The sequence below is a fragment of the Quercus lobata genome, chromosome 10 (assembly GCF_001633185.2).
Source record: "Quercus lobata isolate SW786 chromosome 10, ValleyOak3.0 Primary Assembly, whole genome shotgun sequence".
In the NCBI taxonomy this organism is placed as follows: domain Eukaryota; kingdom Viridiplantae; phylum Streptophyta; class Magnoliopsida; order Fagales; family Fagaceae; genus Quercus; species Quercus lobata.
Window position 1 is genome coordinate 1,054,241 of NC_044913.1, and position 19,263 is coordinate 1,073,503.

General features: G+C 34.3%; 2 protein-coding genes across 2 annotated transcripts; one reads left to right on the plus strand and one right to left on the minus strand.

The window, feature by feature from the left end:
- Window positions 1-3,457: 3,457 nt before the first annotated feature.
- Window positions 3,458-5,307, plus strand: LOC115964052 (uncharacterized protein DDB_G0283357-like). The gene is made up of 2 exons (XM_031083342.1): window positions 3,458-4,191; window positions 4,270-5,307. The coding sequence occupies exons 1-2, from the start codon at window positions 3,849-3,851 to the stop codon at window positions 4,944-4,946; spliced, it is 1,020 nt and encodes a 339-aa protein (XP_030939202.1). The 5' UTR covers window positions 3,458-3,848; the 3' UTR covers window positions 4,947-5,307.
- A 2,700-nt stretch (window positions 5,308-8,007) lies between these two features.
- LOC115965369 (long chain base biosynthesis protein 2a) lies at window positions 8,008-12,852 on the minus strand. The gene is made up of 12 exons (XM_031084568.1): window positions 12,502-12,852; window positions 12,330-12,395; window positions 11,277-11,365; window positions 10,887-11,032; window positions 10,692-10,816; window positions 10,519-10,612; window positions 10,257-10,420; window positions 9,699-9,860; window positions 9,467-9,593; window positions 9,181-9,347; window positions 8,896-9,003; window positions 8,008-8,405 (listed from the first exon to the last, which is right to left on the minus strand). Exons 1-12 carry the CDS (start codon window positions 12,625-12,627, stop codon window positions 8,310-8,312), a joined length of 1,470 nt encoding a protein of 489 aa, XP_030940428.1. The 5' UTR covers window positions 12,628-12,852; the 3' UTR covers window positions 8,008-8,309.
- Window positions 12,853-19,263: the final 6,411 nt, after the last annotated feature.

The following is a 19,263-nucleotide window of genomic DNA, read 5'->3' on the forward strand; positions in this document are numbered from 1 at the left end:
GGTTTCTTATTTTAACTATTATCCAAAAATTTTGCACATAATGGCTCAAATACCTAACCTCCTGGTTTGCTATTGGTTTGTTTGCATTCTGTGTTTCGATGAATTAGATGTGACACGGGCACGGCATGTGTCCAAAATTGACTATATCCTAGTCTCAGTATCACATTCAATATATTGGAGTACTAGAAGAAAACCTTGTCAGTTGTTAATACTAAACCTCGTGATGTACTAGTAATTGTTTGTTGCCTTGCGAACCAGTTTCATTTTTTGGTTATTAGGTTGACTGGTGAAGATACAAGATACAACTGCAAATCAAAGAACCTGAGCCTGAACTCTCTATAATCCCCTCCTGTATGAAAGAATAAGACATAGCCAAACTCATTATGATGTAAAGAATAAGGATCCCAAATGATCATGGTGTAACTCAAATGAATCCACCTGAATTTCCCATTCATCATCTATTCCTTCCTTAGCTTGTGACTCACAAGGAAGTCATTCACTTCTCTCTCCCTCTCTCCCTCTCTCCCCTAAGCTAAAAATTATATGATACATTTAAAATAAACTAGTGCATGAAGTCGATGAGTATATAAGAGTTTATAAATTATATCTCAAACTCCTTAAAATAAAGTTATAATATATTATTAAGGTTAATTGGACAGTAACAAAGGGTTATGATATTCTCATGTGGTATAGTTGGGTATAGTTGGGTTTAATGTCCTGAGATTGAACTCCCAAGACATTATGTTAGTTTGATTAAGGATGGCAATGGCTCGATTTTAATAGGATCTGAGCGGAAATGAAGTTAGAATTGCTTGAAGAGTGCATATAAATCCATAGTTCATGCATTAATTTGGACACTCTAGTTATTGATTTTCACCATTATATAGACTCTACTATAATCAGGGCTAAAGAGAGGTCCTGTGAGTGAACTTCTTCCTCAATTTCTTATGTAATGGTGTACATGGATCAAGGTGGGTTTGTATGACTTTTTATCCTGATTCGACCTACTTCGAATGGAAATTTCCAACCCCAATCTAACCAATTTGAACTTGGATTTGAACTACGCTTCCCTGCCTGGATTGACTTTCAGCTGGAGAGTTTGTTAAAGGGTAGTGTGTACTCTTTACTTATATCAACTTGTTTTTTATGTGTAAAACGAAACTTGAACTTCAATATGAACCTCAATTTCTTTTTTTTGTAAACATGATCAAGCAGATTCTATGCAAAGAAATAGGAAATGTTACCATGAAGTTTTTAAATCTAAGTTGGCAAGCAAGTACAAATGCCTTGCTGACTTGCTTCTTTTGTATTGGAGAAAGTATTTATTCTTTGACACAATGGCATAATAATCTTTTGAGTTGGACAAGGTATATCTTCTTTGGCACAATGACATGCCTTGCTGACTTGTTTCTTTTGTGTTGGAGAAAGTATTTATTCTTTGACACAATGACATGATAATCTTTTGAGATGAACAAAGTATATCTTCTTTGACACAATGACATGATAATCCTATATATAGTAGAAGTTATAGGAGAGTTTCATATGAACTTATCCTTAACAAAACTGAAACTGAGAATAACTTGAAAACTTCCATAGGTGTGTTTTGAAGCCAAAATTGGATTATTCTTGCTACAAGTATTGATAATTGCTTTTGTAAAATTGTTCAAATGTATGTGTTTTTTTATTGGTATTCATAAACCATACATTACTTTGCTTACTTAATATTTATCATATAGATATTAAATGTACTAATATTTTATTGCCCTTGACACTAAATATTTGTGAGATATGTAACTGCTAAATGGTTTAGTTTATGTTAGTTGGTATTATTCACATCTAATCAATCAAATTAAGAAAAACTAACACAAGAATTCTGACTCTGATTAGGTAGGCCGATCAAATATTAAATTCTTTTAAAATTTTCGTTATATTAAAGTGTACCCATTAAGTAGGAATTTAATGGACATCACCGCATTGAAAAATGTTAAAAACTAGTAAAACTCGAGTCTACTGCAGTGAAAAAAGACACAACTCAAAGCTTAACCAGTGCAAGTACACACACACGTTTTAAGTGGAAGCAAAGTGAGACCATAGTTCGAAGGATCCGAAGGTTATTAGATCCTCTTTCTTAGGAAAAAAAATTGAGATGGGAGATCCAAGTCCCAATTGAAACAGGAATAGTACTCAAAAGTGCTTCACTCAAAACAGTACTCTCTCTCTCTCTCTCTCTCCCTTTCCACCTATTCAGTGCTTCCTAAACCTTTCATTTATAATACTTTCTCTCAAGCACTGGATTGGCTTTCAGCTGGAGAGTTTGTTAAAGGGTAGTGTGTACTCTTTTACTTATATCAAGTATCAACTTGTTTTTTATGTGTAAAACGAAACTTGAACTTCAATATGAACCTCAATTTCTTCTTCTGTTTGTAAACATGATCAAGTAGATTCTATGCAAAGAAATAGGAAATGTTACCGTGAAGTTTTTAAATCTAAGTTGGCAAGCAAGCATAAATGCCTTGCTGACTTGCTTCTTTTGTATTGGAGAAAATATTTATTCTTTGACACAATGACATAATAATCTTTTGAGTTGGACAAGGTATATTTTCTTTGGCACAATGACATGCCTTGCTGACTTGCTTTTTTTGTGTTGGAGAAAGTATTTATTCTTTGACACAATGACATAATAATATTTTGAGATGGATAAGGTATATCTTCTTTTACACAATGACATGATAATCTTATATATAGTAGAAGTTATAGAAAAGTTTCATATGAACTTATCCTTAACAAAACTGAAATTGAGAATAACTTGGAAACTTCCATAGGTGTGTTTTGAAGCCAAAATTGGATTATTCTTGTTGTAAGTATTAGTAGTTGCTTTTGTAAAATTGTTCATATATATATATATATGTGTGTGTGTGTGTGTGTGTGTGTTTTTCTATTGATATTCATAAACCATACATTACTTTGCTTACTTAATATTTATCATATAGATGTTAAACGTACTAATATTTTATTGCACTTGACACTATATATATGTGAGGTATATAACTGCTAAATGGTTGTTAGATGGTATTATTCACATCTAATCAATCAAATTAAGAAAAACTAACACAAGAATTCTGACTCTGATTAGGTAGGCCGATCAAATATTAAATTCTTTTAAAATTTTCGTTATATTAAAGTGTACCCATTAAGTAGGAATTTAATGGACATCACCGCATTGAAAAATGTTAAAAGCTAGTAAAACTCGAGTCTACTGCAGTGAAAAAAGACACAACTCAAAGCTTAACCAGTGCAAGTACACACACACATGTTTTAAGTGGAAGCAAAAGTGGAAGACCCTAGTTCGAAGGATCCGAAGGTTATTAGATCCTCTTTCTTAGGGAAAAAAAAAAAAATGAACGAAAGAGATGGGAGATCCAAGTCCCAATTGAAACAGGAATAGTACTCAAAAGTGCTTCACTCAAAACAGTACTCTCTCTCTCTCTCTCTCCCTTTCCACCTATTCAGTGCTTCCTAAACCTTTCATTTATAATACTTTCTCTCAATCACTCAAGTCTCTCTCTCTCTCTCTCTGGAAGAAACACAACCCAAGAAGCCCTTTTTCTCGCTCTCTCTCTCTGCATATACACAAGCACAAACAAACACATTTATAAATTAGTACTATAAAATAATACTACTACATAGCAAAAACACAAACACACACAAACCCTAGAGAAGGAGAGAAACTTGTTGAGAGAGTGGTGGTGGGGATCAAAGACCCAAAATCAGATATCTCTTTCTCTCTCTCTCTCTCTTTGTCTTTTCTCTTTCTTCAAATTAAAGATAGAGTTTTTATCTCTCTCCAAATGCCCGAAACACACCCACCAGAGAACCAGCTAAACGGCGTCGTCGGAGGACCCAACACCCCTCTGGTCCTCGCTTCCTCCGATACCACCACCACCACCGTCGGATCCAAGCGCCAGCGCAGACCAAGCGTCCGATTAGGCGACATCGGTGGAGACCAACCCTACGATTCCCACGTGCGCCGCACCACACACAATCACACCCACACCCACAGCAACAGCAACAACCACAACAACAACAACATCAACAACAGCAACAGCAACAGCAAGCACTGGAAGCTTACTATGAAGGACCCCACAAACTCGAACTCCAATTCCAACTCTAATTCCAACAACCCCATCTCAGGTAAAGCTTCAAAGACTCGAACTTTATTGCATTTAAGCTCTTCTAGTGGTGGTGGTGGTGAATTTCATGATAATTTAGATGTGGATGAGCGTGAGGGGAACTTGGATTCTGTTGCGATTGGGAGCTGGAAGGTTAAAGATTCCAAAAGGCGAGGTCTTTCTGCGAAAAGGGTTCGATCCAATTGGGTTTCCAGGGCTGATGAATGTGGTATTGTTGGTATTGGTGGTGGTGGTGGTAGTGGTGGTGGTAGTGGCAGTGGTGGTAATGGTAATGGAGGAGCTGGTGTTGAAGGTGATGAGAAATACAGTGGGGGTGAAGATATTGATGATGGGTATCGAGAATTCGATGTGGAAAACTCGGAAAGTCCATTGAAAGAGCAAAGCCCAATTCATTCCCTTGAGAATTTGGGTGTGGATGGAAATGAAAGGGAATTGGTTTATAGGAGACCCTTTAGAGGAGGAGGGGTTAGGGAGAACATTGATGGGGTAGAGTTGTCCGGGCCGTCGGATAGTGGTGATAGGAATGAGAATGGTGGAGGTGGGAGAAGAGGGAAGTGTGGAGAAGATGGTGTGAGGATTTGGCTTAATGGGTTAGGCTTAAGTAGGTATGCACCGGTGTTTGAAATTCACGAGGTGGATGATGAGGTTTTGCCAATGTTGACACTAGAGGATCTCAAGGATATGGGGATAAATGCGGTCGGGTCAAGAAGGAAGATGTATTGCGCAATTCAGAAGCTTGGGAAGGGGTTTTCATGAGCTTTTTAAATGGAGCTTTTTGCTTGTGTTTGTGTGCGTGAGTGTGTGTTGGAGAATTAGGGGAAATTTCACAGCCATGGCAATGTAAGATGCAATCTAAACCATTTTGAGCCTTTAGTGTATTTGCTCTTTGACTCTTGGGGTAGTATGATTAGGTTATTTTGTTAGTGTTTTTTCTTGTTGCACTCTATGCCTTTTTTAATCAAGTGCAATTTTCTGGTATATATTGCCCTGTTGATTTTGTTGTAGTAGTTCTGGTTATTTTTAATAAGTGTGAGAGAGCATGTGGAAATATCCAGTGCCAAAGCAAGAAAATTGCTAAATGATTAAGCTAATTCGAAGTTTTTTCTCTCTTTCCCCATTCCTTGTTCTCTCAGAGAATGAAATTTATGAAGCTGATGATGAGATATATAAAATGATTTCCCTTGCATGGACATGTCATCTAGCGATTGTAATCTGCTTCTCTCTAGGATGATAGTCCTTAATGTTAAGCTGGAAGTCTATCATTAAATAGTTCTTTTGGTTCTCTTATGTTGATGATTTTGAACTCGAAAACTTGTTGTCAGTTGTTGAACAGGAGAAGATATTTACTTTGTATTGCTTTAAGTAGAGTCGACAATCTTATGCCATCCAAGTTCCTCAGATCTCTGTTCCTCTGTTTTCCTTATCTTTCTTCAGAAGGTCTGCCCATGGTATCTTGATGTTTTAATACCATACATGAAATCAATTATCTGCAGCTACTATTTTAACCCCTGGGCAGATCATTATGGTTTAATGACGATTCTCATGAAACAGAGGTTTTATCTTTGGTGTAGTAGATAAGTTTTTATTGATTAGAATTTATTTGTCAGAATCATCTATAGAAGTGATCTTGGCATGAGCTAAACGTTTTAGATGGAGGCACAAGGTGTATTGTGTAGACATCCTTTAATTACCTTCTTTTATTGTGATGGAGGCATTTTGCGGACTTGTAGAAATGGCGGATATTGGTCAATTTTTGTTGGCAGAAGTTGGAAGTTATGCATTAGGTGTAGGTTTATATCTCGACTTGTACCTTATTTGTTAATGCTGCTATGTTTGCTACAGAAGCTTGTGGAGTATTGGTATGTGTTTAAATGCTTTGAAGTTATGTTTAGGTTGCAGATAAAGCTGGCAAATGAAAGATGGTTGTGATGGGTTAGGTCAATGTCATTTACTAGATATAGGATTCTAGTTCACAACCTGCTTAAGCTGTGGAGCAGACTGCTTTAAATGATTGCAATTGTAGTTTTCATCCAGGGAGATTTAAGGAAATGGGACCGTTTGGTATAGGAGTTTAATCACATGTTTTTAGTTTTTAAACAACATTACACGCATTTTTCCACATTTTTTTACCCCACGTATTTTCAAAAAAATACAAACAACATTACTAGAACAACGTTATCAAACGGCTTAGGAGATATATTGAATTTCTCTAGAGGGACATTTTTTCATTTTTACCAAGGTTAATCATTCAGAGATTCATACGTGTACAAGATGAGAATATATCTGTGTCAAATTAAGTAGCCAGACTTGTTCCTCAATTGAATAATTCAGAAATTTGTTGATGTGATGTGGAGTTCAGTGATGCAAGAGTTGCATAACAATTCAGACATCTGACATCAAAATAAAGAAATGACTCCCTATTGTATTGGATGAAAAGTTATTTTATGTATCTGAGATATGTATTTTCTCTCTCATATCATGTGGATCTCACTTAGTTATACTATGAAAGGATAAAGGCATATCATGAGTTGGATATATGCATCCTGCCTCTGTGTGTGGATCCCACGGCTGTGGGGAACATGCTATGAGGGGATGATACATATATTCGGTTGGTGTCCGGCTTGGGTCAAGAATCTTGTGCACTGGACTCAATAGGATGCTGCCATGTGTTCAGAAATTGCCATATGGCAGCATTCTATTGGGTTCAGTGCACAGGACTCACTGGACCCAAGCCTCTCCCATCTGAATGATGCATATATGAGATGGATGAGATAATTATTGGAGATGATGTATATATGAGATGTATGAGGATTTTCCATTTTATTTGTTTATTGTTTTCCTGATTACAATCTTTCCTTTTCATTTACTTGTTCTTTCATATCTCTGATTTGTCACGGTTGCTGCTGCTGGTGCCATGTTTGCGTCTTTAAGCTTTTCTTAATTTAATTTCATCCAAGGAAAAAAAAAATTAATACTGAAAAGCCAATGGCTAACCATGTAGAGGATGTGAAGTTAAGTTGCAGTGACCAGTCACAGTTTTAGAACTAATACGTCCCCAAACCCACTCAATCAACCGCAAATTTATTATATGTATGTTAATGATGACAGGGTACAATGGTTTTTGAATGGATTATGGTTTGTGTAAAATGGTGTTTGCCCGTTGTTCACCACTGGTGTTGCTGTGTGAAAGCAATAATGGTTGTTCATTGGCTACAATGGCGGTGGTCATGGTGAATGGATGTGATTAAAAAGATGACCAAGAATCGTTTTGAATGAAAATTTGAAATTTCATTCCAACAAAAGATATTGAGGGTCAACAAGTTACTACATTAATCCCAAACCGATTAGATGGGTAGATAGGCATTTGACAAAAATTATCATCAATGTGCCTAACTCATTAATGAAATTTTTTTTTTTTTATTTATTTATTTTTTTTTTTATAATGATCTTGAAGACGAGATTTGTACGTCTACCATTAGATTTAAGCACTTATACAAATGCCTACCACTTGTCAAAATGGGCTTTCTTAGATTTGTGACTTCGGTTATTACAGAAATATCTTTTCGATTGAGGTCAATCTTGGCCAATTCGAATCCAATTTATTCTTTTTTTTTTTCAATAGAGTCGTATGTATCTTTGCCTGCTCGGGAAGAAGATATTAAGTTACAAATTCTGTCTTTGACAATTTCACAAGATGGTGGGATTAAGCCATCAATGGCCCATCGGATGAAAATCCTAGTTCAGGGTCAAACCTTCATAAATAGTCTGAACCTAATAATTTGGGATTTCTATACCGGGTAAATTACACCTCAAAGGAAGCAAAGAACCCGCGAGATTTTAGAAGACCATCGAATATGAATCAATGAAAAAGGAGACAATCAAATGTAAAGGATTACATCTCCAAAAAAACAAAAACAAAAAAATGTAAAGGATTACAGCTCTGCCTGTACATTAAATAACCAAACTTCCCCACAAACATCTAGACAGCTACAAACTTCCCCACTTTTTCTTTGGATTGAATACAACAATCACTTCACAAAGAATATACTTTACCATCGGTTTGATCAGATCTAAAGCTCCGTAAGACTCTTGACGAACTCTACCTAAACTTCAAATTCTTCAATCCACCTTAATCATGCCCTTCTCTTGCTGCTGCTTGTTGGGCTCAGCAGGGAAGTATTTAATACCCACTAAGTCACCAACTCGGCTGATGACCTGCCACCAGAAAGAAAGAGTGCCATTAATATTAAGTCTCAAGACACCAGAAAAGATGAGTACTTGACAGCTTTCATAAGTGGAATCCATACAGTGACCAGACTTGAGCAAAGAGATCTTCAAATTGCATGTGAGCTTGCAATTAATCTAATGGCATTGGCTATGCACCCCGATGCCAACTAATCAGATTCTATTCCTGGGATGGTCCAAACTTCTAACACTAATATTAATGAGTCATGGTTCAAGACTGTTCACCTACATGAACTTCTTGTTTAATAAAAAACAAAAGCAAAATTTTTTGCATGCCCAAAAAATAAACAAAAAAAGAAGTTAACAAAAATGATAAGCCATTGCGTCTAATTCAAACACAACTTGGTTTGGTAGATGTAGTGCACTTTAGATAAGCTTATTAGGTTTTGGGGGAGAAGACTGCTAGGAACATGGTGAAAATGGATATAAATAGGAAATGAATTCCATACTGAAAGATTACCTCCAAGGCCTTCACAAGATCTTCCTTGGTATGAGAGGCAGATATGCAAATTCGTGCCCTGGCCAACAGTAATGGGGTAGCTGGAAAAGCAACTGTCACAACAGCCACCTGTGATGCATAATTTATTATTGATACTCAGTCTGAAATATGAAAAAGCTGAATAGAAACAGAGAAAGTACCAAGGAAAAAAGAAACCACAATTTAGGAAATCCCATCTTAGGGAATTTATTGATGAAAAAGTTTGAAAATGGCAGGCAGACATGCAGATCTTAGTGAAAAACTCACATTCTGCTTGAGACATTCCCGGGAAAAGGCAGGGATTTTTGCTGGATTGTAAAGCATTATAGGCATCACAGGAGAATCATTGTCTCCAAGAACCTCAAAACCCATCTTCTGCAGCTCTGATCTGAAAAAATTGCTGTTTTCACGTATTCGTGCAAGTTTCTGAGCGCCTTCATTACAGAAAAAACAGTTCAATCATGAGTAATTGAATGTGAAGTTTAAAACTGAAGTCCTGCAATTAGCAGACCAAAAAATCATATGCAGATAAGGGATAAGAGCCCTTTTATACCTCTACTAGTACCATCCTCTCCAAGAATAACTTTTATGGAAGATATGATTTGTTGTGCAGCTGGAGGAGATATCGATGTTGCATACAGATGAGCAGGACAAGTGTACTTAAGATATTGTATAAGCTCCTGAAAATGACCCAACAAAAAAACTTTGGTTTATTGACTTGTCAATTATATTTTCTCCAATCCCCACATTGGAAACAAAACCAAAGAAAAATGCGAGTGAAAAACCTTGGATCCAGCAATATAACCACCACATGACCCAAAAGATTTTGTAAATGTTCCCATCATGATATCTACATCAGCAGTGTCCACTCCCAAGAGTTCACAGACACCTCTTCCTGATTTTCCAACTGCTCCAATGCTATGAGCCTCGTCCAAGTAGACATATGCCTATAAGAAATACAAGAGAAGTTTATTCAAACACAACTTTTATTATAAGAATGTTGACCTTGACAAAAGGCAAGAACAATTGTTTGTAAACAATCCAAAAAGGAATAGAAAATAAAGATGAGAGAATAAAATTATATCCATATCTATAGGCTATAACTAGTATGTCCTAGCTTGTCAATCCCATCCCCCCCACTTGTCACACGAATAAGAAAGAAAAAACTTCACAAAAGTCTAAGGTAAATACTTACAACTTAAAGGTTAAGTAAAAAAATTCATGATAGGATAGGAGAAAAAATCAAAATCAAGTTCTCTTCAAACGTGTAAAACTTTGAATTACTAATCAGTATATGATGTTTAAAGCTCCGGTGTATATAAGTTACCATCTAAAAATATCACCTTATACTTTTTGCATATTGCAACAATCTCAGGAAGCTTGCAGAGTTCCCCTTCCATACTGTATATTCCCTCCACAACAACAATAATCTTCTTCCAAGGTCTATGGGTCCTGGGTTGTCCGTCGGCAATTTGCTCTCTCAAAACTTTCTCCAAGTGCGATGGTGCTAAAAAGTGATAGCAAAGAGAATTGTTAAGATGAAAACACTCATACATTTATTTCCAAGGATACGCTCATGGGAAAATCAGAACCATAAGAACTTACTATTATGTTGGAAAACTCGAATTGTAGCTCCTGAGCCCCGAGCACCATTTACAATTGAGTTGTGGTTTAGCGAATCACTAATTATCAACCCTCCCTGTTGGATGAAAGCAGTTAACAAATACAGCTCCTATTTGAACCTTATACACGGTGCTCTCAAATGGTTAAGTGCAAACCTTTCCCATCAGGACTGGAAGAATAGCAGAGTTTGTGACATAGCCCATGCCAAATACTATGGCAGCTGGCTTTTGAACAAAGTTTGCGACGCACTCCTCCAGTTCAGTATGCAATGTTGTAGTCCCTGATGGAAAAATGCATTAGTACTTACTGATATACATAACCAGGTACACATTGCAAAGGCATTTGCATACCTCCATCCACACGAGCACTACAAGTACTTGGGGAGAACCTTTTTAAAGACTCGATTGCACGGGGTGTGCAATATTCATCAGATGCAGCAAAACCTAGATAATTGTACGATCCCAAATTGAGACACCTACTTTTCTTTGTGGTTCGCCTGCATGTGATGTCGTTAGTAGATTATTCCCCGGGGGGGGGGGGGGGACTAGCATCTTAATAAATAGTTCTCAAGAAATTTATTGACAGCTGTGTTCATTGTAAGATATCAAAAAGTATTAGATGCAAAAGGTTTAAAAACAAAAACCCAACACACACGTGTGTGTAATAAAACACAATAGGATGCACATAAGCTAACAACTAATAGAAACGTATAAGCTTTCCAAACACAACAACAGACTCACTTTAGTGTCTTATTGTTGTCATTGGAATAACGCTCGACCACGTCAAACCAAGCATCAGGTGCACTTGCTATGGGTCGTCCAAAACAGTCCTGCAATTTGTAGAATAGAAGGAATATTAAATCCGATATTAAACTCCTCAGATAAAACCTTTTATAACAACGTAACAAAAACCCACAATTCTTTTGAGGAGCTAGTACATCAAGGCCACAGTCACGCAATTGACCCTATCTTGTTGTAGTTCAGAACAACAGTATCAGAGATAATACTTTTTTGATAATTCAATAGTTGGGGGTGAAGGGATTTGAACCCTGAACATCTCTGTTGAAAATACCAGGAGATGCCAGTTGAACTACAAGGCTCTTGGTAGTACAAGAGACAATACTGAGAAGGACATACTAAATTTATTAATAACCCAACCCAAGTCTTCCAATTGTATCTAAGAAAAATTAAAACTTGTGAACTACAGCTATCCAACAAGAGATACAAATGCAATCCCCAAATAACCGAATCCGAAATTCCTCAAAGACCTAACTATTCCTTTTGGGTCCGTTTGGATACAATTTATTTTTGCTGAAACTAAAACTAAAAACTAAAAACACAGTAGTAAAATAATTTTTTAATTTATGAATAGTGCCGCGAGATCATGAACAGTACATAAACAGTTTACTTGGTCTCCTGTACAGTGAATCTCTGTGATATTACTGTTCACACGGAAAAAAAAGAAAAAAGAAAAAAGGCAAACGCGTATCCAAACCCTCACTTTTAATTTAGTTTCAAAATTTCTTAATGCCTAAGCTAAATTATGGTTAATTTACTTCACATTGCACATAACATACACGTAAAGCAGCTAAATTTATACGAATCATTTAAAAATTAACGGTTTTTAATAGCAGTTTCAAATCAAAATTTAAAATTTCTTATGCTTAATCCAAATAAATTTGATTCAATTCACATTGCACAAAAACAAACACGTAAAGAAGCTCGATTTACACGAATCATTAAGAATCCAAAAAAAAAAAAATTCAAAGTTATTGAAACGAAACAATTCCTAACCTGAATACGAAGATAGAGACGACGAATGTAGAAATCTTCGAGTCCCAAACAGATCGGCGCGTATCCCTAAACACAAAAAACAAAAAACAAAATTCAACATTTTCGAAACGAAAAACGAAATAAATCAAATCCGTACACGATTCAAAAAGCAAAAGAGAGAGAGAAGAGAAACCTGAAGATTGCTAGCGCGGCACCAATCGAAGATTTTTCTGAAGAAGTCACGGAGCTGACCGAAAGCGAAGAGCAAGCCGTAGCTGAAGTAGGTGGTCAACGCGGTCAAATACGGTATCGTTATCATTTTTTCTTTGGCTCAGAGCTCTGTACCAATGGCGTCTCTGGATCTGAGGAATTAGATTGGAAAATCTGAGAGAGAATGAGAATGAGAAAGAGAATTGAGAGAGATTGAAGAAAGGATTGGATTTTGTTGACCAATCCTCTCTCTTTTAGATTTTGAATTTTTTCGATTAAATTTTTTTGACTTTTGTGTATAAAATGGTTTTTAACTTAAGATTCGATGTTCTTGGAAAGGTGAAGGAAGGTGGGAGAGGAATTTGTTATTGTCTGTGTGGGTAAGTTAATGGGCTGGGCTGAGAGGCCCACTTGAAAATATCAACTTGTTTTGATGATGTGGTTGACTGTTTGGGCCCACCTACATTCCTTTTTTTTTTTTTTTTTTTTTTTTTTTTTTAACGAAACAATAGTAGATCTTATTTATTGAGTATCATGTTGTACAATTAGAAAGAGAAAATAATGATGTTTTTCTATCCAAACAATGCCCTCTTTATTCTCTTTTGCTGCGTTAGCAAGAGCTAAAGCAGCACGCTCATATTTCATAGGAATAGATATAAATGATATACTAACAAATTGATTATAATTCACAAATAAGCTTAATATCCTCCAAAATCCAAGCCACTTCTGATCCTAACTATATATGTAACTAGCATTATACCCGTGCGATGCACGCTTTAATCAAAATTTATATGTAAATAATTTTTTTATTAATTTACTTAAAATAAATAATAAAAATAAATGAATGTTTTACTTTTAAGTTATATAATGAATGCATGTTGTGTGAAATTGAGGTATTATAATATGCATATGCATATATATATATATATATAATTGAATGGAAGATGGTAGAGGTACCTAAAATATATATATATATATTTATATAAAATGATTTTCAATAATACATTTAACTTTAAGGCTCAATTAATCACATATATTTAAATGGAAAACTCTTGAATTTAATAATTAAAAACTATTCGAAACAATAATTGAAATAATGTTTAAGTAAAACTTCAATTCAATAATTAAGAATAATATAAATTATTAGACATTTAAAAATTTGAAGTAGAGAGAGACTCACATGAGAATTTATTTTTTGTCCTTGAAAGCATGGAAAAAGGCATTGAAACTCAAGTGAGTTTCACCATACCAAGTTTAAGTTTAAACTTAAAGTTTAAGTCTTGTGCGTTGCATGCTATACGTGTGTGTATATGCATGAAAAATGATCTAAATTTAATATTTATTGTAGAAAAGAGGTGGTGTAGTCTTACCCCTGTTTATTTAATTTTTATTATAATTCCTTTGTGTAGCGTGTGAATATGCGTGAAAAATGATCTGAATTTGACATATATTGTAGAAAGAGGTGGTGTACTCTTATCTCTATCTAGCTAATTCTTATTATAATTCCTTTGTGTAGCGTGTGAATATGCATGAAAAATGATTTGAATTTAACATATATTGTAGAAAAGAGGTGGTGTAGTCTTATCCCTATCTAGCTAATTCTTGTTATAGTCCATTTGTTTTGCAAGGAGGTAGAAAACCCCTCTTATATATATATATATATATATATATATATATATAAGTTAGCGTTAATATATAATAGCTAAGATATTAATCTTTGGAAATGGTATCTCATAGACTCATACGGATTAGTATTTCAATTGTGGGTTTTGGTAGTTAGAAGTTAGCGCATAGTAGTTAATAATTAGAAAATTACTTTGCAATTTTTTTAAACCAACCCCTTAAAAAAGTTTTAGAAGAGTTTAAATCACGTTAATAAATTATCTCTCTATTCATTTTTTTTTAAAGCATGTTAAAAAAAAGTTACTAATAAAATTATTATTAGTAAACATTTCTTAGCCTTATCTATTTAGCTCTGTTGCCAAATTTATATAAACTCTTTTATTTTATTTTATTTCTTTTTTTCAGAAGAATATAACACAACCAAAAACCTATAAACGATAATTTACATTCAATAGAAAGAATATAATCAAAATTATTCATAATTTAAAATTATGAAATTAACACAAATTATAAATTAAGATATAAATTTAGAAAAACAATAAAGAATAAACCTGTTTGTTTTCTCTATCACTTTGAGAGTTTTTTTTTTTTTTTTTTACATGTAGTAATATAATTAAAAAAAAAAAAGATTAGATGAAGAGTTTGAATTGTAATCAAATTAAAATTTCTTATCAACTTATAAATTATAATAATAAAAGGATTAAATGAAGAGTTTGGATTGTAAACAAATTAAGATTTTTATCAATTTAGAAATTATAGGAGAAAAAGATAAGTACAAAAAAAAATATATTAATTTTTTTAAAATTCTAAAACAATTTCTGTAATTTAGTGCAGTCACTTGACACAACTACAGCTTCTATGCCCAACTTTTATTATATAATATATGATGCCCTTTCAATTTTTCAATTTATTCCTCACAAATTGAATCAAGTATTAGTCACAGTCACAGTCTTAGTCTCAATCTCAATTGGTATTTCATTTTGCAATACCAACTAAAAGGTTAGAAAGAGATAGGGATGGCAACTGGGTGAGGAAGTAGAATTTAGATCAAGGATTTTTCGCTTTTTATTGTTGGTTTTCTTTTCTTTTTTTGGTGGGGGGGGGGGGGGGGAAGGAACTCAATTAGATTGGATTGGGTTCTGCAAGATGGGTGGGACGGAAGTAGTATGTCATTTCATCTCTAACGAAGTGACATAGACGATTATGAAGTTAGAAAAAAGATGAGAGAGAAAGGGGAAGCAACATTGAGAGAGAGAGAGAGAGAGAGAAGCATTTTGAAATTCACTTCTTCTAGACTTTATAATTTTATCACTTTCTCTTTCAGTTTTCACTGCTTTTGGTTGACATATAAACTTCTTTGGTTTCGAATGTTATTTTTAGTTATTTGATTTGCTTTTAATCTTCATATCATTATTTGCTTTTTAAAACATTTTGAAAATTTTGACTATAAATACACAACTTACGCTGTAATTTAGATTGTGCTAGATTAGTTTATAAAAAGAAAAAAATTGTGCTAGATTCTTTTGTTTTCTTATTTTTGTCTTGAGAATAAAGGTTTGCTATGAATATTTTGGATTTGTTGTGCTATGCTTTGCTCTTTTGCTTTGGATAATTTGATAGTTGAGAGAGTAAGGATTTGAACTCTAGATATATCCATTAAAGATATAAGAAGTGTCAGCTAAACTATAAGACTCTTGACAAATCATATCACTTAATAATTAGTAATTGGAAATTAACAGCTAATAAACAATCATTATTGCTCAAAGTGGCAGTGATATGCATATAGGAATTCTAAAAGGATTATAATAAAAAATTATAATGAATTTTTTTTACAATAGCAACAATATGTCTTATAATTATTATTGCAAATATATATAAAGTAACATAAAATTACTTTAAAAAAAAAAAGTCTCAAATGGACAATTAACAGCTAGGAGGATATGACAAGAAGATCATCAACAATAACAACATGATACTGATTCCAAATGTGCAAATAAAGCCAAAGAAAAATTAAAATCCTAATATGCAGATTGCCTTGACTACATTCTCATTCAACTTATTATGTCACATACCTTTCTTGTTTGTCAGACTCTCAGTCGATTGCCTATATGTATGTAATGGAAGATGAAGGTCTAGAATGAAAGATAAGAGCCAGTCAGGCTAGCCGAAGGAGCTTGCCTATAAACCACGTAAGGGCTTTATATTAGGCTAGTTATTCACATTCATTTTTTTTTTTGAAACCCTGCAATGAATGTAGGCAAGTCATCCTTGGCTATCAGACATGACTCTTTCATCTTCATACAAGACCTCTCTTCCTCTCAATGAGCTCGATGCTTCAATGCTTCATTCCAAGGCCTATATTTATAGACATCCAAAAGTGGAGGATAGGTTCGAATAGCTGCAAATTCGGCTCCCTAGCACCATGTATTTGACTTCCCTTATCTCGTTTTAAAAGATTCAACTATCAATGTACCTATTACAGAATATATTCTCCCATATACAGTATTAATGGGCCAACAGCGCCCATCAATGTTGATCCTAATAGCTACATGTTGTTTGCTGCATGGAGGAAAATGGAATTATGAAACTTGGAAAAAGAGAGAGGGGGTCAAAAAGGTGCAAAAGACTCACTCTTTTACCACCCACCTAGCATTTTGGTGAAGCCACTTGTAATGAATCAGTTCATTTGACCATGTTCATCAAGTCTAATCTACTTATCCGCATATTTGTACAGTTTTATAATGTTTGTTCCTCCATATCTGTAATCTACTGGTGTTTGTGCATTTACAATTTAGTGAATTCCAACACCCGTTAGATTTTAATAAAACATGATTTTCTCCATTTGACTTCTATTTTACAGTTAAGATAATTTCTTCACAAAAGGTCACAAAACTTCAGAATTTTAAATGACATAATACTAGATAAAGTTTTAAGTTTATAACATTTAATTTGAACCATGAAATCGTTCCATTTCAAAATTATCTAATATATATTGTTTCTAGAGGCCATTTTCTGGTCTCTTAATTTGTAACTAAAATGTTAATTCAGATTAGTAGGTTTTGCAAAAGTGGTCCATTGCATGTAGTGTTGGTCAACTAGAACCTATCCAAATCCAACATTTTCAAGCTGCCTCGCTGACATTCTCATAACCCTTAATGGAAGGAACTTGGTACCTCACCTGAATAATATTCACAAAATCTCTTTTCTTAAATAATTTCAATGAAGTCAATATTTAAGGTTGGGTCATGTTAATAGATGCCCTTAAGACAATTGTTAATAAACCATAATAGGAAAATTTTGACATAATTTTTATAGGAAATATAAAAAGTTGTCAACAATATTTATTGTTTTATCATTTTCCCAATTAAATGTTTCTAAAAATTGTTCCTAAACTATTAGACCTTTTATCATTTCCCTTTAAGGTTGAAGATAATAGAAAATAGTAAGATGGTTAAGATTAAGACACCTATAGACCTTTTATTTGATCCCTTTCTAATGAGATAATTTATTCCAATACTAAGATCAACCGATGTCAAATGTCCACGTGATTAAATGTCAATCAATGCTTTTTAGAGTTTTACCACACCATCACCTCTAAAATTTTGTTCTGTTTGACTTCAGATGTGTCACCCTCACAATATGTCTTCAATTGTTGGATTGTCAATCACAGTGCTGTGAGGATTCTATATATATGCATTATTCCAATCTTCTTCATTCAAAAAGTAGTCCCTTGAATACCTATTCTCCTTCACTTGCATTCAACTTTATTTCATTTTGGTTCTCCTATGAGCTGATAAGAAGTATACAGTGTATATGACATGGTGATTGTCTAGAGTGGTTTTAGTTGGCAACCCCATTTTCTATTTTTGCATTTAAGAAAAACAAAAAAAGCCCATCGTTTATTTTCCTGACTTTCTTGTGTAAGAAACTTCTTGACTTTAACGTTTTTTCCACCCTTTTAGGTGGCAATATCTTCTGGGTGCTAGCTTTTGATGTATACTGTTGTTTCTTCACATTTGATTTTACAGCTGCACAAATAATCTAATTGTAGAGAAGGAATTGAGATAACACTTGATCTAGGCCAGGCTGTCAGCAAACTTTTGAAGATTTTAGATCTTAGCAATATTAGTAAATAAAAACAAAATAACACAAAACTTTATGTAGTTCGGCAATGTACCTACATCTAAGGAAGAGTATTGTTCCCATTTTATCAGATATTGTAGGGAATTTAACCAAAATCCCAATTTGTGAGAAACAAAAAAAATAGAGAAAACACACGCCAAAGAAAACAATCACAACACAAGACAATATTTACGTGGTTCGCAATTTGCTTACATCTACGGAGTTGCAGAGACTTCACTATTATCAGGGAAAATACAAAAGTGCGGCTACATTTTTTTTTTTTTTTTCTCTCTCAAAAAACACCGTAACAACACACAATAAAACCCTAATCACAAAATTGCGCTTTTCTACACAAAAACAGGCCAAAAAAAATTTCCAGGGCCCATTGCCCTCGGACCCCCAAGAGGCTTGTCCATGAGCACTCCAGCTTGGGTTTATCGGCCCAAGTCTCCGCTCCATGAATCAAGCCTCAGTAAATCTCCCATTAAAAACCACGCAACATTATTGAGTTGAATCGGGTCGTCAACCTGACCAAACACAACTAGACTCCACAAAACCCAACAGATATCCCGAAGGGACTACATCCAAGGGAGCAAGCAATAGAAAAATTCACTTTTAGAAGATAAAGAGGTTTACAAATTTTACATTACCTAATACTTATAAAGAAACCTTAGCCCTATACATTGAAATTTATCAAATGCGAAATTACAATGACTTTTCGTGGCTCAGCTACTCTCCATATACTTCGTCCATGAAGCCCCTAAACTAGAAACCAGTGTTACTTCTCATTCATAATATAAGCCACTATCTCTATAACACCAAGGTAGGGAAAATAATCATGATTCAACTGCTATTCTCATCATATAAGAATGAAATATGTGAAAATTATTTTGTGCATAAGTGCACACCATGAATTCTAAGGGCACACAAGTCATGTTTTATAGAATTTTTTTCTTGTCAAGGTTAACAAATATAAATGTGAATATAATATCATGTCATT